Genomic DNA, 23,636 nt, shown 5'->3' with positions numbered 1-23,636 from the left:
GCTAACTGGCACCACCATGATGAGCTACAAAGTCAACCCATGCAGACTGACTTGTTAACTCCGAAACCACAGAACGCAGCAAGAAACCATAATTTAGATATATCCACTGTATGGTGTATGACAGAAATCATGGGTTGTGTGTGTGTAAAAGGGAGGAAATGGATATGCATTGTGGGAGGAGGAGATGTAAGGAGGGATTCAGAGACAGTTGTGGTCACTACACTATGTATGTACATTGTATATATAGATCTCATGTTGCGGAACCTATACTTTTAAACATCATTCACTAGTGCATTCAGTAAGCTGAAATTCTTAGTCATATATATTAATTATATAAAAATATTTATTTGGACTTTCAAATGGGCCACATAGAGAGAGAACAGATAGTTTCTCCTTTAACTGAACTTAAATCCCAGGGCTTGGAGACAAATGGAGAGAAAACAATTGGAGACAAACAATTATGTAACTAGTCAGGAAAGGGAAAATACAGCAGGCTGTGTGCCTAGAGAAGAGTGGTGGGCACAAGTATTCATTTTATAGTGTGGTCAGAAAAGCCTCTCTGAGAGGGTAGCATTTGAGCATAGAGCTCATGCATGAAGTGAGGGAGAGAGCCAGGAAGAGATCTGAGCCAAGCACCTTGGAAATGCTTGACAGTAAGTCAAATGCCATGAAACTGGTTGGGCTTGGTATGTTTCATAAAGGGCAAGGCAGTTGGAGGTTCAGGAGTGGAGGCAGTAAAAGAGTAAGATAGTTACGAGATGAGTGAGAGAAATCTCAGAGGGGAGCAGGTTTTCAGAGCCTGGTAGTCCATGGTAAGGTCATTAGAATTCATTCTGAGCTAAGAAGTCATCATCTTCCCAGTATTGCTTGGTTTTGGGGTGCTACACAGAAATCCACTGGGGAAAAATGAGAATGACAAAGGCAGTGAAAGGGCAAGGTTGTTGTGAAGGGGCACGCTCGATTTAGTGCTCATCATCTCTGATGAGCCTTACAGTCCAACTTGTGCTGTAAAAATGAGCTCAAAACAGAATTTTGCAGAATCAAAGATAGACTGTTCTTTCCCGGTAATCTACTTTTCTGAATTTCTAGAAACCATGGATATAAACATGAACAAACCAAACAAATACTTTTCTAGAAAGCGAGTCCTCTTATTAAATGAGTCATTTGGCATTACCTCTTTTCCATGTTAAGATGTGTTGTCAAACCCTTTGATCACCCTATTCCACAATGACCTATTTTCATTGGAATTGGTAACCCGGTATTAAGGAAGTTAGGTACATTTGAGGTCTTCAGTGGTTAGGCCCATGAAAGAAACACAGGAATATATGTTCTCGAATCTAGAGACAGAAATAAATCACTAAAGTGAAAGAGTTCAGAACCAACATGGAATACTTTAGGTAAATGTAGTTATAGCTGTCCTTTCTTTTATTCTTCTCCTTCTTTTTTTGTTTTTTTTTGTCTTGTTTTGTTTTAGGTTATAGTGTACAGATGGTACATGGATTTTAAAATGAGAAGAAGAATACCAAAAAGAGTTCATTCCTTATTTAAAAATTCATTTTAGTTGTAGGGAAGAGGAAGAGGGAGAGAATTTTCAAGCAAACTCCCAGCTGAGCGTAGAGTCCAGTGCCAGCTCAAGCTCATGGCCCGTGAGATCAAGATCTGAGCTGAAACCAAGAGTCAGACGCTTAATGGACTGAGCCTACCAGGTGTCCCACGAGTTCATTCTTTTGTTGACAACATTGAAGTGGTTTAATTGGCTTAATTCCAGATATTTCAACCTACAAGAGTCCTTCTGTGATGTTTCAGTTTTTTCTTTAAAATTACACAGTAATCATGAAACCAGACAGCTATCAAGCTGCTGTAACCTATTCGTTAATTAATTAACATTTGATTGTCAAGCAACAAGAATATACATTTTGGAATAATCATATATTTTTAAATTTTATTAAAATCTTGGAGAGGCACCTAAATGGCTGAGTGGGTTAAGCCTCTGCCTTCACCTCAGGTCATGATCTCAGGGTCCTGGAATTAAGCCCTGCATCGGGCTCTCTGCTCAGCAGGGAGCCTGCTACCCCCCAAGACCCCGCCTGCTGCTCTGCCTACTTGTGATCTCTCTCTCTCTCTCTGTGTGTGATAAACTAAAAAAATTAAAAAAAAAATCTTCTTGGAAATATCTGACATTAACCAAGCTGTTTATGGCACCTTTAAGTAGTATAATAGCATTTTCATGGGCAGCAACATTAAGGAAAAAAGGATGGGATTAGGGAAGAGTAATTCCTGGTTTCAAATTCTGGCTTTTCAAATTCTGTAAATTTTTAGTTATATGTCTGATAAGAGGTGTTAAAAAATAAATTGAGGTTTTAATCTTGTTAAATTACTTGCAATTTATCTTTGAAAATGTAGTTTCTGATCTTGGCTGTGTATCAAAATTACCTCACATCTCTTAAATCAGTGATTTCTTAGTGCTATGTTAGGGGCTGACAGGATCAGAATCACTGGGAGAATATTTTTGAATGTTTTGTTTTATATACAGATTTCCTAGCTCCACAAAGGAAATTCTGAATGGGACTCAGGGCTGTCTAGTTTTTCAAGTATTCCAGGTGATTTGAAGCGTAGCAAGAACAGGAAACAATCTAAGTTACTTTCACGATCTGTAAGATGGACTTATAATCCAATTTTCATTATTTTTACCCTTATTTTTATCCCACATTGAACATTTATTGAGGGATGTCATGATCCATTTGTTTTGAAAGCTTAGAGGATGCATGTTCTTTAATTATTAGTTTGGAAATCACAAGTGCTGCAAATGTGAAAGACACTAAAAATAGAATTCCAGCTACAAAAATAATTTTGAACAATTATTCAAGAGGCTAAGCTCTTTCCAATGTGAATAATGTTCAAGAAGCTAGGAAATTTGGGGAATGAAATATTTAAAATTTATTTGAAGAATATATTCTAAATGTCTTTTAGGCCTAGGCAAAGACCTGGCTACATAAAAGTGAGGAGGCCCCACTGTCAGGGGCTTACACCCTAAGAGCGGGAGACAAGGCATGCCTAATACAGTAAACAGAAGAGCATTCACAAGAAGGAGTGTTTAATTCCATTAGGGTGGTCCGATAAGGAGGGAGACTAGGCACGTCCAAGCACCTTGTGAGAAGCATAAACACAAAGAGGAGATTATTCAATTCTACATATGGGATCGAGAAAAAAACTTCGTGGAGCAAGTGATCCTTTACTGGAATTTTCGAAGATAAAGAAACAGCCTCCAAGGAGATAAAATGAAAGAAGGCAAATAGAGGGAGCACTGTGAATGGAGACAGGGCCATGAAAAAGCAGAATGCTGGGCAGCAAGCGAGAGGGACCTTGTAGGCTGGAGTGCAGAGTGTGAGAGGGAGGGAGGGCATCCAACTTTAAACAATACAAGACAGGAAAACTGGCTTTAAATAATGGGAGGCCTCCATGCCTTGTTAATGAATTTAGAATTTATACCAGAGGCAATGGGAAGCCACTAAGCACTTTCAAGTACAAAATAAAATGATCAAATCTGTGATTTAGAAAGATCTTTCTTCCTTTCTTTTTTTTAAGATTTATTTATTTATTAAAGAGAGAGAGAGAGAGAGAGCGAGCATGAGTGGGAGAGGCGAAGGGAGAGGGAGAGACTCTCAAGCAGACTCCCCCTGAGTGTGGGGTTCAACTAGAGGTTTGATCTCAGGACCCTGAAATCATGACCTGAGCCTAAATCAAGAGTTGGATGCTTAATCCACGGAGCCACCTAGGTGCCCCAGAGAGATCCTTCTAAGAGCAGTGTACAAGGGAGGTGAGAAGAGTTGAAAAAGACAGGAAGACTCACCAGTTAGAAGGCTACTGAAATGGTGCAAGCTAGAAATGACAAGTAGCTGAACTAAGGAAGGAGAAGTGAGAATGATGAGTAGGGAATAGCTAAGAGAGATGTTACAGAAGCAAAATTCACAACAATCACTGATGTGATGAAAGAGACAAAAGAAATGAATGAATGACTTTAAATTTCTGGCTGTGTACTTTAAATATTTAAAGTTCCTGATAAAAAAAAGTGTTTGACTAATTGAAACTCTTTTGCCATGCCTATATGGATTACAGCTGAAAAGCATATTAGATTAATAGACTATTTTGACTGAGGCCAAACCCTCATTTGGAGAATATGGTAGCACAGAGATCACAAAGTCTAGCTATTAAGAAACAAAAAGCACATTTTTATGTGCTGCATATTTAGTGTTGGTCTGAAAATAACAAGAGGTAGTAGCATTTGGTATTCCAGGTCAGTCATTTTGGTGGTATAATTTTTTTAAAGAGTTAGCATTTTGATATTAATGGTTTTAATCTATGTTTATCTGATTATGACCTTAAATTAATCCTGTGGGTTCAGGTAAATCAGGTGGGCTGTTTGATAATCTGTAACATGTGTTAACATCCTCGATAGGAAGGGAATACATAAGTTCAGAAGGGCATTAAGGTTTTACACTGATAAAATCTGAGGAATAGAACATTCTTTTCACATTTGTTGAGTTGGCTGTGTAGTTCACTTCCTTTATACTAAAATCCATTTAAAAATCTTTTCCTAAATTAGTTGCAAGAGCAAAGGAGAGGTTTTGTGGTTGATTCTACTTCCAACAATCTCTAAATCTTTATGTCAAAATTCCCAACAAGTATAAAGAAATAAATAATTAGAGAAAAGATAGTCTTATGTTCTATAAAGAACAACGGATGAATTATAGGACTAGGCAGTTACATGGGCTCTTGTATTGAATTAAGTAGAACTAGTGGGATTTTGAGGACCTCAAAAGATTGTTTTTATGACAAAAATAATACTATCCTCATCTGCCTCCAGAGGTCTTATTTCTACAATTAGGAGATTCACTCCATCTAGTTCAGCCTTTGTTATCTGTAAAAAGCAGTACTTTGGAAGAAGGAATATATTGAGCCTCCAATTATACAGACTTAGTGACAGGAAGCTTATGAGAGAGAAGACTGCGCGAATATGGGTTTACTGTGATTCTAGGAAAGGGGTAGTAACCGAAGGCAGGGGTTGGAAATGAGGCAGAGTGAATTTAAGGGACTGGTGATTAAGAAACAACTGGAATAATATGAAATTGGAGTCTGGTACACCAAGGGAGACTTCAGCCAAATTTCAATTTTTTGAACTATCAGTGAAAATAAAAAGAAACTTTTGATAAGGAAAATGTATGAAGGTGAAAGCTCCTATTTTATTTAATTACAGGTTCTGATCATGACAAATTCTTCAGCTTACGTGAAAAAAAGATAGCTATTTCCCTGGGTAGGAACCAAGGATTGACTCCTGGAGCTGGAGGTTCTGTTCTCAGAGTTGTCATGCTTGCCTTCCCAAGAAAAAGTTAATTGAAACACATTTGGCTTCTTCATTTCCCCTATGAAATACTTTCCATCTTCAAAAATATTAGGTTAGTTCCTAACTCACTTAAGATGTTTTTGAAGATCAGAAGGTCTTTGGAACTAATTGTCAAAACCAGGAACACAGGGTACTCTTTTGAAGACACTAATAATTGATGGTGAGGGGAATAAATAGACATGAAACCATTAACATTGATTACCTCCAATGGGTACAATTAGTTTATGATAGGAAGGGACATGAGTGGCATTTTGGGTAGAAAACTGTGACTTTTCTTAATATTTTAATGTCTTCGTACTGTCAGTACTTTATATAATAAAAATGTATTGATTTTATAATGCAAAACTAAAAAAGATAACAATAGTATATTTCAGAAAGAAAAAATACATTTAAAAAAACAAGTAAGAGACACATGAAAAAATGTTCATCATCACTAGCCATCAGGGAGATTCAAATTAAAACCACGTTGAGTTACCACCTTACACCAGTTAGAATGGCCAAAATTAGCAAGACAGGAAGCAACATGTGTTGGAGAGGATGTGGAGAAAGGGGAACCCTCTTACACTGTTGGTGGGAATGCAAGTTGGTGCAGCCTCTTTGGGAAAACAGTGTGGAGATTCCTCAAGAAATTAAAAATAGAGCTTCCCTATGACCCTGCAATTGCACTACTGGGTATTTACCCCAAAGATACAGATGCAGTGAAAAGAAGGGCCATCTGTACCCCAATGTTTATAGCAGCAATGGCCATGGTCGCCAAACTGTGGAGAGAACCAAGATGCCCTTCAACGGACGAACGGATAAGGAAGATGTGGTCCATATACACTATGGAGTATTATGCCTCCATCAGAAAGGCTGAATACCCAACTTTTGTAGCAACATGGACGGGACTGGAAGAGATTATGCTGAATGAAATAAGTCAATCAGAGAGATTCAATTATCATATGGTTTCACTTATTTGTGGAGCATAACAAATAGCATGGAGGACAAGGGGAGATGGAGAGGAGAAGGGAGTTGAGGGAAATTGGAAGGGGAGGTGAACCATGAGAGACTATGGACTCTGAAAAACAATCTGAGGATTTTGAAGGGGTGGGGAGTGGGAGGTTGGGGGAACCAGGTGGTGGGTATTAGAGAGGGCACGGATTGCATGGAGCACTGGGTGTGGTGCAAAAAACAATGAATACTGTTACGCTGAAAAGAAATAAAAAAAAATACCTAAGTAACAACCAAATACAAAACATCCACTTTTTAAAAATAAAGAAATGCCATTAAAAATTAAAAAAAAAGTAAGACTATTAAAAATTAGTGGTATAATTTTCACATGAACTCATTAAATATTTTAAATCTTCTTATATTTTAGACATAAATTTGATCAAAAGACATAATACAACACCTTAGATGTGATTCTTTTTCTACAGACAACTCTTGAGTATTTAAAAATTTATGAATGGGCAATAAGTAACAATTTTAAAAAAGAATGAAAAAATTATAAATAAATTCAGAAAGACCAAAAAAAGATCACTGGCATTTCTATAACTTGGACTGAAGATTAATAAATAAACTCTATGATTTAAAGATGAAGAGAAAGGGAAAAAGTAAACAAAATATTAGTATTTTGCAAGAAAGAGAATAGGAGGTTATAGAGACTTTTAAAGAGAAATAAAATTTTAAAATATTAAAGAGAACCAAATAGAAAAAGGTTAACATTTATTGGGCACCATTTATTTGCTAGAGGATCTCATTTAATTTTTCAACACCCCTATGCATTAGTTTTATCACCTTCACATGAAAGATCAAAAAATCAAAACTCAAGGATGTTACAGGGTCTGGCCAGGATCCCACAGATCATGTGCAAATCTTTGGTTTGCCTGTGTCTAATGTCTACTGCTTTTTATCAGGACACCAATTTGAGCAACAGGCACCACAAAGTGATGAGAGCCGGAGCAGTATTTTTTTTCCCCCATTTTACTCAGAGCCTTTTGTGCTTCAACTATGATGCATTCATTCTTCATTGTGTCCTATGTCCCCACTAGACTATAAGATCCTAGATAGCAGGACTATGACCAGTCATTTTTATGTCAACCAGCCTACTACAGATAAGAAATGGAGTCAATTTAAGATCAGACCAGTTGATTGCTAATGTTACCTAGAAATAAACACATCAAGTATTTAGGCTCTTTTCCTCAGAAAATGAAGCCAACCCCAATAATCTTTGTTTACAGAAAAATTGTCAAAAACAATAAGGAGGGCACGTATTGCATGGAGTGCTGGGTGTGGTGCATAAACAATGAATCTTGGAACACTGAAAAAAATTAAATTTAAAAAAACAATTGATTTTTTTTAGAAACAATATCTTTCACTATCTACCATAAGAGTATAACCATAAATATAAAAATCTACAACATCTGTTCTGTGAATGGCTCCCCCATCAATGTGGTGTGTGTAAAATGTGGCATGTGTAATACACCACAATGTGGTGACTTTGTGTAATGTGCAACCTATAGTACCTTTCACACACGACCAGCCATCCTGTTCCATCCCGTATTGTATTTTTTCAATGTTTATCATTTACTTTAATCTATGAGTCAAGGACATAAATTCAAGATATTGTGTGGTTTATTTGGAGATACTGTAAGCAGTAATTTCCTTCCGCAAAGCAAAAAGGAATCTGAAGAAAGCAGACTCCAGTAGGAGATATTAACTGCCATCCTTGCATCAAAACTTATTTATCACAGTGACTTTTCACTTTTCTGATTATTTTAGATGGTCCTAGCCCTCTCGAGGCTAAACATGTAACATCAGTGTTCACCCACATATAGACTCAATGCACACTACTTTACATAATATAAACATCATTATTTGTCTATTGCTCATCTATCTTCAGACATTATCTCATGATGTAAATATGCCTGCACTAACACTTAGTATATGTCTCATCTAGGGAAAGTTATTTAAGCTCTCCAGATTCATTTCCTTATTTACATAATAGAGGGCATACTGGCCTTGTTGGAAGAATTAAAGAGATTAATTAAATTAATTAAAGAGATTATTACCCTAAGTGTGCCAATCAATGCCTCCTGTCTTCAGAGAACAGGACCCTACCCATAGACCTTGCTGAAGATGTGGGCCAAGGTAGATACAATAATGCCTTCTCAGCCATAGAGTTCACAAGTCAATCAGTGTAGGTGATGTTGAACCAATCAGATGTTGGCTCTGAAAAATTAGTACATTGAAATACTGGATGATCTCAGTTAAATAGGCTATAGAAACCAACATGGTCACATAGTTAGAACCAAAGGAGATAACAAAATCTTTGCAATACCACAGCATGAAAGAAGACAGGTCATGGTTAAGCAAAGATAGACATTTCCTGATAGAACAGAACAGATATGCAAACGGAAAATACTGAGGAAGGAAGGAAGGAAGGAAGGAAAGAAAGGAGGGAGGAATGAGAAAATTGTTTAGACCCAGAGAAAGAAACATGGAGTAGCTGTCTATTTTCTATTTCAAGTGAGGCCTTGGAAGTAACAAGCCTTCAATTTCAAACAGAATTTCCTATACTTTAGTAACAGATTCTCCACTGAGGTTCAGTTTTTTGAACCAAAAGATGCTTTATTTGAATGAAAAGAGCATAGCACTTTTCCCAGTACACACTAGATACTCAATGAATGGAAATGTTTGCTCATCAAGATTATAAACTCAAAGGACAAGGAAGACAATACAACTGTTATTGATTTTAATTAAAAAAAAAACAAACCCATCATCCAAACCACATAGATTAATTTTTTTCTGCTAAACTGAGTTGCCATTGATGGAAACATGGGTTGGACTCATTTTGGCTTCCTGTAAAGTACAATCGAAGCATGAAGGAAACATAGACCTCTCCCCTACCCATGCCTTTTAACCTTTTGAAAACTGTAAACACTTACAAGATTCAGGGCCATAATGATTACAAAATTGATACAGACAGCAGCAGCCGATGTTGCAAACTGCCAGTGTTGTTTGATGAAATTCCACTTGAATGATGCAAACTGTTCCATGACAACCAGGCGATACACCACAACAGCAAACACTGCGGTGATCACCAAAGAAATCTACAATATGGGAGACGGGAGAAGACATCCATATTTTGCATAATTGACAAAGCAAAAGCAATACCACAGACCAAGATACTACCCCTGCCTCCCCCCTGCCCGAAGAACTAAAGGAATTTGCTTTTCCAAGAAAGGATACATAAATTCAATTTTTTCCTTTAAGTTTTTTTCCTTCAGTTACATTACAGTCAAAATACATGTTGTAAGATACTGTTCAAATTTCCACTTTCAAGTGGAATGCTGAGTTTTAATTAATCAGGACAACTCATATAATTTCCATTTTATTTTAGATGCTCTTTGTTTCTTTCAAAGAGTGTTTTATTTAAAGATATGCCCAAACTCTCTTTGTAATCACTCCTTGACTTGCTGTGATTTTAATTTTGTTTAATGGTATGTATTAAACGTACTGAACTGGATATGGTTTGACCCTGAGGCTCACAAAATGAGTTGGTATCTTAGAATTTCCTTCTAAATGTGGGATCCCACAACATTCTGATATTGATGGTTGTACTTTACCATGAAGAATATTCCTGAGATAGAGACAAGAAGACGACTGATTTTGTCTGAGGAAGGCTGATGTGGCTCAGGTTTTCCACTGATGGGATTCACTCTCTCCATCTTGTAATACTTGGCTTCAAATTGGGGACGAAGTGTTTCCTATAAGAGAAACCAAAGTTACTACCTATCAAAGTCATAAATTAAAAAAATACATATATCCAATAGCTGGAACAATACTCCTGCATTTTGACCTACTTTTATAGTAAGTATTGGAAAAGAAGTAACTTTTAAAAAATAAAATGCAAATTATTTTCCAAATAAACCCTAAACTATAGTTTATTAACACAATTTTCCACTAATGTAATTTTAGGGAAACATTGTGAAAGTGCTTTGAAAAAAATGACATTACCTCATCAATGATCTTTCTTAACTTCTTGAAATAAGAAATCTTGGGAGTAAAAAACATCAAAGGAAAACCTAATGGTGTTTAGTTCTTTTCAGCTTGGATGTTAAGGACAGTGAATAATTTCCTGTACCACATGTTATTCCAGTTTCCCTGTCTCCTGGTTTCCTAACATCTTACCTCCTCTTCTTCCCATTCAATAAGGTCCCAAGTATAGGTCAGTGTACTTCTTCTCCTTTTCCAAAACTCCAAGAAGACTGTAGCTATAGATAATAATATCATCATCATCATCATCATCATCATCATTATTCATTGCCCAACCACATCGCATTCTTTCATCATTACTTTTCTTTCTGGGATTAATGCATTTTTGCCATATTATTAAATTATTAAAATAAATTAAATTTGTATTAAATTTATACAGTTGGACTTTTGTTTTTCCCTCATCGTATCTTCCCTGTCTCTGAATACTGCTATCTGCATGAACCCTAGAGAGTAATTTTTTCAGTGGATTAAATAAGCATAGACCTTTGCTAGCCTGGCCCATGAAAGTGATGTTATAATAGAAGGTCAATATTAGTGAGCTAAATATACATCATCCCTTGTGTTTTGTATATGCTACTTCAGAATCACATAAAAGACCTTAAAAAAAAAAAGGCTTTTCCAGCCAGGAATGACAATAAGGACTAGATGCTACTCTTCCAGGATCCAGAGAGCAATGGGGTGGGAGAGAGAGGGGAAAAGCACAAGATTACCATGGTGGAAGGAGAAGAAGAGAAAAAGACCAGAGAAGATACTCTTGGATGAATATTCTAGATGAATTTAGCATAGACTAGAGAACTCAGTGGAAAAAGTAAAGAAATGGCTGAATCATTAACTGGATTTTCTGTGTAAACAGCTGAGAGAAAGATTGCTTGCTTTCTAGTAAGTGGGCTTCACCTCAGCATTCAGGACTTTGCAAACATCATTAAGACCTCATAGGTGCATTCTTAAAAACTGTGATATCATTCATCCATGTAACCATCCATCCATCCATCCATCCATTTGCTGTTCTCTTATTTTGGGCAAGGCACTCCAACCTCAGGGATCTCCTAATTTAGTAGACAGACACAGTCATCTAAATAAAGTTAACTTACATTGCAGTGAGAGTTATAATGAAGACAGAATTATAGCACAAACATAGAAACACATGCTTTTGGAAAAACACCACCATCACAAACAATACAGTGTAAAGGAGTGAGGTGTTCTTCCCAGTTTGTGTTTATTCTCCTCTAGCTTTTCAAGTAAAAGAATGCCAGGGGAAGAGGATTCTGAGGTTGTGTTTTTTTTTTTTTTTTCTTTATAATTAGAAATCAGCCCTGATATTGGTTAGAAAATATAATATTCATAATCACATTATCTTACATTGTTGTCACACTTCAAAATGTACAAGTGCTTTCTTACACATGGTTTAATTTTGTTACTTTCATAACACAAGTAAATACGGCAGGTATTACTATCATCAGATTTTTGAAACAAAGGTATAAAATTATTGTGTCCAAGATCATATAGTCAATAAATGGCAGAGTCAGGACTGAAACTCTCGCTAGTTATTGTCCATACAGTCTTCATATTTTTAAAATTATTTTTTCCTCAGGCCTACTCTACATGCTATCTACTGATTTCATATAAAGTTTAAAGAGAGTAGATAAGGCTAGAAGAATCGAAATAGCCAAGCTCCACTGAAAGGAAGACAAATGAGGTTTTCCACATACTGGATCCACTATAAAAATAGTTGATCATAATCATTGTTACCAAGAGGGAGATCTAGAACTTAAAAAATAAGTGGGATATAGAGGAAGTATATGGGAGAGACACAGAGAAATAATTTATTATGAAAAGAAAACTGAAGAAAAAAAAAAGCATTTTGTCATATAAGCAACTATAACATGCAGTAATTATAAGCCTGGGACTTAAAGTCTTTCATTCAGTACATGACACAGAATATGCAACAAAATTCTAATTATCACTGATCTCAGTCAAGGTTTAAAGTTGAAATGTGTCACATAGTTATTTCTTAATTTATCTTTCCAGCATAAACTTTGTCTAGAAGTAGCTCCTAGAAAATCTAAGAAATAAAGGTAATCTTGCTTGTGTGAGCCTGAAAACTAGCTTTGGTATAATTTTAACTTTCACAAATGTTTTTACTTTAAATATCAATAATAAACTACGCTTTGGGTTAAAAATCCATTCTCAGTTTAAGATATATTTACTTTATTCACAGATTATTTAAACTCTCAAGTGAATCAATATTCTCTAAGGAAGTTTTAATTAGAAAGAGGGCATGTAGAGTAATTTATCAGTATGCTGGGGTGCCTGGGTGGCTTAGTCAGTTAGGTGACTGACTTGATTTCAGATCAGGTCATGATCTCAGGGTTGTGAGATAGAGCCCTGTGTTGGGTTTTGTGCTGAACTTGGAGCCTGCTTGGAATTCTCTGTCTCCCTCTCCCTCTGCCCCTATCCACCACTCTCCCCCTCTAAAAAGAAAAAAAAAATGATTTATCAGTATGCCAAACACCAAAGAAGGATGGAAAGTACCACTTAACTAAACCCTAGTAAATTAAAAAAAAAAAATTAATAATAAAAGTAGTTAATTTTGAAAATTAGAATAATCATTGCTTCTGGGCTTTGATGACTGGCAGGTGGAATGAGGAAACCAATAGAGATGATGAAAATATTCCATATTTTAACAGGAGAAGTCACTATATAAATTTATGTCATTTTCTTTTTTTTTCCCAAAGATTTAATTTATTTATTTGACAGAGAGAAAGAGAGAGAGAGCAAACAGAGGGAGCAGCAGGCAGAGGGAGAGGGAGAAGCAGACTCCTCACTGAGCAAGGAGCCAGATGCAAAACTCTATCAGGACCCTGAGATCATGACCTGAGCTGAAGGCAGACATTGAACCGAGTAAGCCACCCAAGCGTCCCTTTCATTTTCAAAGGTGATCAAAAGACACCTAGAATCTGTAGATTTCACCAATTGTAAATTATTCCTCAAAGGCCAGATTTTAGAAAGTAAGTAATTTTTAAAATACCAAGTGATTAACAGTATCAGTGGGCTTGATCATTACGACAAGCCAGTCGTTTCCCTCAGGTTTATAGCAGGAGGCTCTGAGCTTGCAGTGAGGGCCTGAAAAGGAAGTGGGAGGCTGGGAAGACCATATCTCACTACACCACCAGTTTCTGGGGAGTTGCAAACCCAAAGTATGAACTCAGGCGATTAGACTAGACTTTGAAGTGTCGGCTGAACATGAAGGAGGCTTGCACAGGGGGCGCCTGGGTGGCTCGGGGTGCCTGGGTGGCTCAGTGGGTTAAAGCCTCTGCCTTCGGCTCAGGTCATGATCCCAGGGTCCTGGGATTGAGCCCCGCATCAGACTCTCTGCTCAGTGGGGAGCCTGCTTCCCCACCCTCTCCACCTTCCTCTTTGCCTACTTGTGATCTCTGCCTGTCAAATAAATAAATAAAATTAAAAAAAAAAAAAAAAAGAAAGAGGCTTGAACAGTACCCTGACACAAATATATCAAGTAGCCCTGGAAAGAAGAAAGCGTTTGACATATGCCAAGACCTGAGAAAAAGGGCAAAGCAGAAGCACCCAGTGGAAGTGGCCATAGGGTCATCTCAGGTAGGTAGATAGACGTGCGGCCCAATATAAATACAGTAAGAAAGGCTGAGCCTTAACTCTAGACTACTAAGTGCTCTGTCCATTTAAACACATTCAAACTCCAATAAAACATAATCAAATAAACCACCACACTGCCCGGAGTCATCAGAAAGATTTGTCCCACTGGCTCACATTTTGCCCCCTAGACTGAAGAGTAGGCTCCAAATGACAGAAATGTGAGCTGGAGAGGCTAAATGCTTTAATGCCTCAGTTTGGTGATTTTGTTCTTCCAGAAGCATTCTCTGAACCTGAGCCCTTTCCTGATAGAAAAGGATGAGGAAAGGGGTTGAGCTGGCATCCAGTTCAGGATTGAAGAATGGCAATAGGAATTTCAAGAAGAAACAGGCATTTTTGAAGGACTCCATGAATCAGTGACTTTTAAAAAAGTATATTATAAGCTGTGAAAGTCATTTTATTGTAATTGGTGGTGAAACATTTGGCATGAACTATGTGGAAGGACTTAGAAACGATCACTCAGAATGAGCAGGGTGACAGAGACCATGAGATGATGAAGAGGACAGGGAGCATATTGAATTGCCTTAATGAAAAGTGAAAATGCCTTAAAAATGAACATGTATAAAGCCATTTCACTTAGAAGGATGTGTCACTATAAATATAGATGTAGATATATTTATAGAAATTTATGGCATATATTATATATACAGTATAGATGTTTATATATTGTGTATGTATGATAAGTAACTGGATGAATCTGATATATGATAGTTATATATACATAATGCCCAAAAGAATATTTACCAAAGTGTTACCACTAATTGTTTGTGGAAATGGATTCTGGAGCACTTTTATTTCCTACAAAGTATAAGAAGTACAAAAAGGCTTCCTGTGTACAGTTTATCAACTCTTCCCCTTAGTCCTGTGAAACTCGGTTGGGGGTGGGGTAGGAGGAGAGGCTGCCATTGGAGAAGGACATTTTGTGATCAAGGGAAAGCCAGCTTTCACATGAGTCATAGAGGTAGGAGGAATATTATGGAAAAGCTGAAGGTAATACCACATACTTCTGTTCCTTAGCAACCATACAATGGACTTATTTTTTTACTCCTGCCTCTCTGACTATAATGACATACTTTTCTCTACTTTAAACTTCAAAGATACATGTGCTGCATCTTGAACTTCCATTTATTTCCTCATGCTCATTTCCAATGGCTTTTCCTTGTGATCCAAAGTCAATGGCATAGAGTGACAGAATCATAAAGTTATGCATCTCAAACAGGTTCCATTCTTCTTCTTCTTCTTCTCCTCTTCCTCCCCCCTCCTTCTCCTCCTCCTTCTTCTTCAAGTAGGCTCCATGCCCAGTGTGGAGCCCAATGGCAGGCTTGAACTCATGACCCTGACATTGCAGCTTGAGCTGAGATCAAGAGTCAGACACCTAACACACTGAGACACACAGGTGTCCCTCAAAGAGGTTAGATTCTATACGTAGTTTTTTCCAAGTTATTTACTTCAAATTTATAGAAATAAAGGCCCAGAGTGGTTGGCAAGTAACACTGGCCTTGTCTAGAAATCTGTCAAAGCATCTACAGTACTTTACTACAATTTTTCTTACATCTGCTTTTTCCTACACTTGAAGTTAAGTCTCTAGAGTGCCTTTTCCCCTTAGCATTGGCAGTGCTTGGCACACTGACATGTTCAATAACTATTACATTGAGCTGAATTATTGAGTGGAATCGAGTGATTTTAACTCTAACTCTTGGTCATGTGCTCTTTTCATTATTCCAGAGGTTTTCAAATTATGCACAATGGAGATAGTGGAAAGACAGTCCCTCATCAGAGAAGTCCATTCTATAACTGTTTTATAATTTGAGAATTCAAGTTCAATTTTATGTAGAAAAATTGTCACTACTTAATAAGTTTAAAAAATGACTTCACTGTACTTCAGCAGGTGGGGGCTCTTGAAGATGGAGCTGGGGAAAGAGGTCAGTTCTGAACACAAATGAAGTTAAATACGTCGGAATATGGACAACACAAAGAATTCCAAGTATTGTTTCATCAGAAGAGATAAAGATTGAAAACCTTCTCAAAAGAAGACCTGGCTGAAACAAAAGTTTATCAGAGCAATACTTCTGAGACTGCCAATGTAGATAACACCCGAGTACCACTAAAGACTTTCTTCCATTCCCCAGATTTATTTTCAGCAACATCCTTGAGCATAATGTGCCTTTCCCACACAGTATTGCAACATCACTATACATGAGGTAGAAATAGAAACCTCACAAAACAGGTTCTACAATTAGCAGGAGGGCCACGAATGTGGAACACTTTACATTTCCATGCCTAGAGAAAGCTATCTCCTTGCTTTCTTTCTTTTTCTGGTTAGTACCTTACAAAAAATGTAATTAACGGAGTTCCTTCTGTCAGTATAAAGCAGGCTAATCAATATAAAAGGCTTAAATATGTGTGAAGAGACAGAGTCTGAATATTTGGGCTGAACGGTAGGAGACCCAAGCACACGTGGAACTGGTTTGTCAAGACTCGCTTGTCTTGTGAAATTTCCTCTTAGTCCAAGCACATGTAGTCTCTCTCTGACTTCCAATTTCCTCCCCTCCTTCTTCCCTGCTAACAATATTAAATAAAAAAAGGAAACAACAAATAACTAGGTTCTAAGAACATGGGAAGGCTAACATTTGGACCCTCAGTACTGAAATTCTTCACCGATTCCTAAAATCAGATTTGTTTTTTTCCCCTTGGAAAATTCATCTAGAAATAAGAAGAAACATAGGAACAGCTTGATATTATATTAAAATCCAGTGAGAATTCTCATGACAATCTCAACCACAGCAGACTCTTTGGTATTAAGAGTCCCTCTAAAGCTAACTTGTCTGTCACTTGAAGTGGTATCACAATCCATGCAAATAAAAACTTGTCAGCTTTTGCCATATATTTTTATAAAATATAATGTAACCTTTTAGATGCAGGATTAATCTTTCTCAGGTCCTCTCTTCATCTTACCACTCAACTATTTGATACACTTAACATCCCTTAATTCTGTTGAACATTTTCTGATGACAAATGTAGAAACAGCAGCAAAAATAACTAGAATGGCACCTTGTCTGATTCACTTTTGAAATACAGGGGTCCAGGAGTGCCTGCTCTATAGGAAGTTTTCAATAAATATACGTTGAATGAATGAATCACAACTGCAAAGAAGAAACTAAAAGTTATGTACAATCTCACCATTGATAAGGAACTATAATTATAATTTTGATAATTCCATCCAAGGTATTTCTCTTTGACAGTCTATTTATGGCTGATTAGTTGCTGACACTCAAGGTATGGTCATACTGGTTGTGAAGTTATGACTGAAAAAAGGAAAAGCAAACTCATAAATGAGTCCCTGACTTGCCTCATACCCCTCATGCACTGGTCTGACCTTCCCAGGAAAGCTACACCAGGACAGGATACCTTCACCAGGACAAGATACCTTCCAGTTTACCCCTGAAACAGATCATGGCCTCCAACAAAGTGCTCCAGAACTAAGGGCTCCAGAACTAAGGTCTGCTTTCATTCTGACCAGCCAGGGCCAGAGCCCTAAACAATGTTAAATATTTGCCTTTTCACCTTATAAGCATCCCTCTGGAATTGGGTACGGTTCAATTAGAATGGTACTTGGCACCACAGGCGAATGACAGTCACTATAAAAGAAAGGACTAGCTTTGCTTTTATCATCAATATCGTAAAATTTATCTTCTTGAGCAAATTACAGTGATCCTCAAAAAAAACTCCTAGGAAAGGCAATGTGGTGCTGGAGAAAGAACATGATTTGGGGTAGGAATGCTCTGGGTTTGAAAGCTGCCTATACACTTTGCTAACTATGTGACAAATGCCCTGTATGAATGTCTACATAATGAGAAGAGTGACAACAGTAAAATCATCCTCACAGGGACATTGAATGAATTAAATGAGATACAGTTTGAAAGTGGTCTAATTATGCTTAATTCATTTTAATAGTACAATAAACTACAATAACCAATTTTTTCAACATTCTGTTAGTTATACATAGGAAACTTTATATAGGCAAAGTGCTGGGTTTCTACTGCACAAGGGATATACAATACAAAATGTACTTTATAAAGTTTAAACATATTGTATATGTTCTTGCAGGAAAAATAAAAGCTATTGTCATTTATTTATATTTCAATTGATTCACAAATCCAGTCTTGGTCAGTTTCCACATACTTTCCTTTGTCCATAACCTAGCAAATGATTTATATTGTCCTTTTACTTCTTTTGTATTTAAGACTGTAAAATTACTGCTAGAGTAAATAATTCAATTTGAAACTTGTTGTTTTTGAGAGCATATTTGTCTATTCCTATAAAGAGCATACAAAAAAGTGAAAATGAGTTGCCTCATATTCCCAAAGAGGAAGAAGAGAACCAGCATTGATTGAACACTTACAATGTCCCAGACTTTGTGCTAGCTATTTTTAAAACAGTGTCTTTTCCACAACCAACCCAGGTAAATACAAGGTTATTAATGTCATTCAGTTGATAAGTAAATTGGAGCTCTTAGAGGTTAAGTTACTTGAGAAAGATATTTGGCTGAAATTCAAATCTAGATCCAAATGCTGACCTTTTTCTGTGCCAAAGGAAAAATCACTCCAAACATGGTTTGGGATAGAGGTTTTCAAGCTATATAATTTGCAACATCTTTCTGGGAAGAAATTAGCACCACAGATGAAATGTTTAACAATCAATCTTTCTTTCTTCTCTTTCTTTCCCTCCCTTCCCCTCCCTACCCCTCCCCTCCCCTCCCCTCTCCTCTCCTTTCCTTTCTTTCCCCTCCCTCCCTTCCTCCCTCCCTCCTTTCTTTTTCTCTCTTTCTTTCTTTCTTTCTTTCTTTCTTTCTTTCTTTCTTTCTTTCTTTCTTCTTTCTTTCTTTTTATTTTTTAAGCAAATTTCTAAAAGACCTAAATGAGAGAACTTCTGGGAGGTTGGTTGCTCATCCACTCAGTGCTCCATCAATCAACAGTTGAATGCTCTTTGACCATAAATAAATCTTTTCCATTTTTGTTGTCGTTGTTGTTTGGAGTCTAAAAATGATTACTAACCACTCTCTTTTCTTATAACTGACTCTACCAAGACAGAAATCTTTGCATTGATCTCTTAGAGAACTTCCTTTGCAGATAAACTCTAATAAAATTTTGATACATGCTTATAACTTAATTGTCTAAAAAGATTACTTTTTTTTTACTGGACCGCTATATCTGAGTGTGCAGAGACAGACAGGCAGAAGCAACTTAATGCTTCTTGATCCACAGTTCAAGCAAATATTTACTTAGTCAAAGAAGGGTTGAATTGTGTATATTCATAATTTTGATGTGTCTAAAAGCTCCTTGTACACACAGCCAGTATCTCTGACTTCCTCAAACATTGTGCAGTAGACTGGCCATGAGTGTTTTTGAAAAAGGACTAATTGAATGTTGAGTCAGGGATACATTTAGTTTGCATTGAGGAAGATATATTTATGTCGTGTGCAGACACTTCTACAAGTTGTTCAGTGATTATTAACTATCTTAATATAGCAATGAATTCTGAGGAAACTCCTTTTACTTCATATGTAGACTCAGGAGCCAGGCCAGGGATTGTATAGAGAGATGGCATGTTCTAGGGTGTCCAGCACTGATGAAGCAAGAGAAATACGATCTGAAGTACAGAGCCAGAAACTACTCTATGGAAAATCTTTAAAATTTCAACACTTGGGGCATCTGGGTGGCTCAGTCAGTTAAGTATCCATCTCTTGATTTTGGCTCAGGTCATGATCTCAGGGTCATGTGATCAAGCCCCACATTGGGCTTCACTCTCAGTGAAGAGTCTGCTTGATGTTCTCTCCCTCTGACCCTCCTCCACCTCACTCAAATAATAAACAAAATATTTTAAAAAATTAAATTTCAACTGGTATGTGAAATGCACCAGCGATCTCAAATTTACGTTAAAAATGCACACTATCAATAATGAATTATAAAGCTGAAATAAACTTTTCAAAATTATCAATAGAGAAGACTTTCAATTAACCATGTTAGAGGAAGAGGAAAGACTGAATTGCTTTTCTATACATTCTCTGTAATATTTTTATACGTTATATTAAAAGGCAATTTGATAAAACACAGACAGAAATATAGGACAAAAAGCATTACAGAAACATGGTAGTCAGCTAATTAAAATATTGTTACTTTTCCAGATTTTGACTTTATTAATTTGGAGATTTTTAAAATTTGTAAACTTGTGATTTTTCCCAGTTTAGTTATTTTCATACTTCATTTTCTGTTCATATTTTTGTAGCGTCCAAAACTGTGCCTCTCCTTCCCTTAAAGAGTTGTAATGTATCACTCGCATATATGCCAGCCATCCTGCTAAATATTTCACACATGTTACTCATTAAAGCCTCACAACAGCTCCATGTACAAGAAACGATTTTTTTTATTGCTATTTCACAGGTAATGATACCACAGTTCAGAAATAAAGTATTCCTGCCCCAAATGAACTTGACTGTGTACTCCAGGTCACTCTGAGTCCTAAGGCAGGGTTAATGGCTTCAAATACTCATTCAAAGGGACAGTTTCCAATAATCCTAAGTGTCCTTTAAGGATTCTGTCCTGATTCTGTACAAAAATTTCTTTCTTGTTATACTACAGCTAAGAGCTTCTAGGAACTAACTGTCAGCTTAGTTAAACATAGCATGTTTTCATTGTTCTCTCCAAAGTGTTTAAGGTGCTTAGAGTCTAAATGGATGAGAAAGCCACTTGTCATTGCTATTTGCTGTCTGTGAACTTGATTTCAAAATCCATTTCAGGTCATGGATAAGTTTCCTTTCCTTCTTCCCTGGGTTCTGAGCCAAGAAACAAATCAAGGACCTTCCTCAGAGTGTATAGACCTAGTCTTGGCATCTTATTCTCTCCTCACTCTGCCCCTTACAAGGTCATGGCTCAGTGCTGAGGACACTCAGCAAATACACTCTGTGTGTTGTTGCTGCCATGGTTTTTATTTATTATTATTTAGCTCTTCTAACTTTCTAGACAGAAAAAAACAAATTAGAGATGCCTGAATTTTCTGATTATCTTCTTTAATATATTTTTTAGAAAGCATTAGTAAATCAACCTTTTCCTCAAGGTGGCAAAATAAGTTCTATTTTCCATGTACTAGTTTTGCCATTTTATTATATTTATGTCTCATTGTAATTTCATTAAGTCCCTATAAAAATAAATTGCATAGTTGATAAACTGAGCAGTAGTCATCTAGAGAGATTACACTTTGTAACAAAATCGAGGCTCTAAAAGAAGGAAACTTGCATAATGGTATATTCCATCATACAGACATGGAAGCATCTTGTAGGCATTTCTGCACAACAGAGTATCATGTACTTGTTAAAGATAACAGTATCATTTTCCAGCAGGTTGCCACTTGCAAGGCTGAGCAGTTGTTTTGGGTGTTAGGAATAAGAGGCTTTACTTCAGAATTCTTCTCTGAGCAGGAGTCTAGAGGGAGCCCAGCATTCTCCATCTTAGCAAGATGCCTCCATGTCTATATCCTACACACATAACTTTTCTTCCTGTTATCCCTCACAACTGGGTCCATCATAACTCACTCACTGTGCTCCTTAATTCTGTTCATATCAGTTATCTCAAGAAGACCAAGATTTCCAGATCATCTCTTAGCCCTCAAAGTCTGATTCTCCAGTTTCAGGGAAACAGACGACCTTTGTGACCATCTCCCACTCTTTCCCAACACTTTGAGATACGTTCACTTTATCCTTCCCATGCACACCAACATCACTGAAGAAAAAGACAAGTATACTGGGTGAGTTGATTTGTTTTAAATAATGATTTGAGAAGACTTGTGCCATGCTGTAATACCTTCTCTTTTCTCGTTTAACAACAAGCACATACACTCTTACCACTCTTAGGTGCAATTTTGCTCTCTACCTCACCATTAAAAACAAAGTGTTCAGGGGAAATTATCCCCCAAAGCCACACCTACCCACTTACCAACACTTGTGTGCAGTAGTGTCTACACTCTCACCTGCTATAATAGAAGATTTATGAATTCATAGTTAAATCAACTCTTCTAGTAAACTAGCCCCCTCCCTTATTACCAGCTATAGGAAATTATCAGTGATGTACATGTACAATCATACAAAGTTGCTTAAGAGATATCTTTAAGTGGGAAAAAAGGTTGGTCTCATATCTGAAAGAGCCAACAATTAGAATAATATTCTAGGTAGAAGAAATGTGAGCTTGCAGATGTCCTATACTTAGTATTCTCACTTTTGGGGGGTTTTTATTGTTAATTATATTTATTTGTTTATGTACCTACTCACTAATTCACCCATTTATACACTTAGTGAGCATTTAGTCTGTGCAAGGAATTAGTCTAGTTCTTTGGATAAAGCAATTAAGAAAGAAGACCAAAAATGTTTGCTTTCATGAGCTCTCTCATATAGGAACAGATAATAAACAATAAAAATAATGTAAAAGTACATTAAGTGACTATAAATGCTGCCAATAAAATAATGTGGGGGAAGTAAGTTAAAACAGGTCAAGAAAGCAGGGTTGTAGGTTTTATAAAGATGACTAAGGAAAGCCTCTCTGTCAGGAAAAAAAAAATAAAGTTGGAGAAGAACAATTTCATTTTTCTTTTTCTTTTTTTTTTCAAAGATTTTTATTTATTTATTTGACAGAGAGAAAAGCATAAGTAGGGGGAATGGGAGAGGGAGAAGCAGGTTTCCTGCTTAGCAGGGCGCCTGACACGGGACTGGATCCCAGGACCCTGGGATCATAACTTGAGCCAAAGACCAACTGACTGAGCCAACCAGGTGCCCTGAATTATTTCATTTTTCACTCAGTTATTATTTATTGAGCAACTACTATGTGCCAAGGTATAGACACAAACTCAAAGTAATTTAACATAAGTGTTTCCATGTATGATTGGACTCATCTCAACTTCTGTTCACATTGATGCTGAAACTTTAATTTCTACCATCTCTAAACAAAAATTACTACAGTTATCATACAATTATAGTTATTGAGCCCTACCATGTGTTTATCTACCTTATCTCATGGACTCCCCACAGGTGACTAGAAGGTAGGTGTCACTTTTGCTATTTTACAAATGAGAACACACTGGAAATGGGATAGTGATTAGACAAGGTTATGAAACCAGTAAGTGGCAAAGCTAGGATTCAACAAGAAAATTGTGAGTTGATAGCCTGAGCCTTTCCTCCATTCCTGCTGTTCTCTAGGGGATAATGAGCCTGTAGTACCAGCCAGAAGAAGAGCCCTGAGTTCTGACATTGAATAAAAATTTGATGGGGCTATCCTATGCTAACAAAGTTTTCTGGTAACATATGCAGAGTGTGACCAGTCCTGCAATGGTAATGCTCTGAGGAAAATAGTGTTTGCTTTCAAAATGTCTCTCCATCACCTTTTAGCAATATTCCCACTCTCTGGCTCTTTTTTTCCCCCTCCTTGATGGAATTGGAAGGGGAGATAAAAAGGCATAGGGAATTCCTATAGTGTCAGGACCTAAT

The 23,636-nt window shown here is 36.9% G+C and overlaps 1 protein-coding gene across 6 annotated transcripts in view; it reads right to left on the bottom strand.

Moving 5' to 3' along the window:
* The window catches only part of LOC116881433 (anoctamin-3), a 284,096-nt gene that overhangs the window by 30,581 nt on the left and 229,879 nt on the right, over positions 1-23,636 (bottom strand). For all 6 annotated transcript variants that reach the window (XM_032881227.1, XM_032881226.1, XM_032881228.1 and 3 more), the window contains 3 exons: positions 10,574-10,656; positions 10,009-10,149; positions 9,328-9,492 (listed from right to left, as the gene is read on the bottom strand). In XM_032881227.1, the coding sequence (XP_032737118.1) occupies positions 9,328-9,492; positions 10,009-10,149; positions 10,574-10,656 (389 nt within the window). The remainder of the gene's footprint in view (positions 1-9,327; positions 9,493-10,008; positions 10,150-10,573; positions 10,657-23,636) is intronic.

This window comes from Lontra canadensis, unplaced genomic scaffold (assembly GCF_010015895.1).
Source record: "Lontra canadensis isolate GAN:19392208 unplaced genomic scaffold, GSC_riverotter_1.0 scaffold74, whole genome shotgun sequence".
NCBI lineage: Eukaryota > Metazoa > Chordata > Mammalia > Carnivora > Mustelidae > Lontra > Lontra canadensis.
This window is presented reverse-complemented; position numbering and strand designations above follow the sequence as displayed.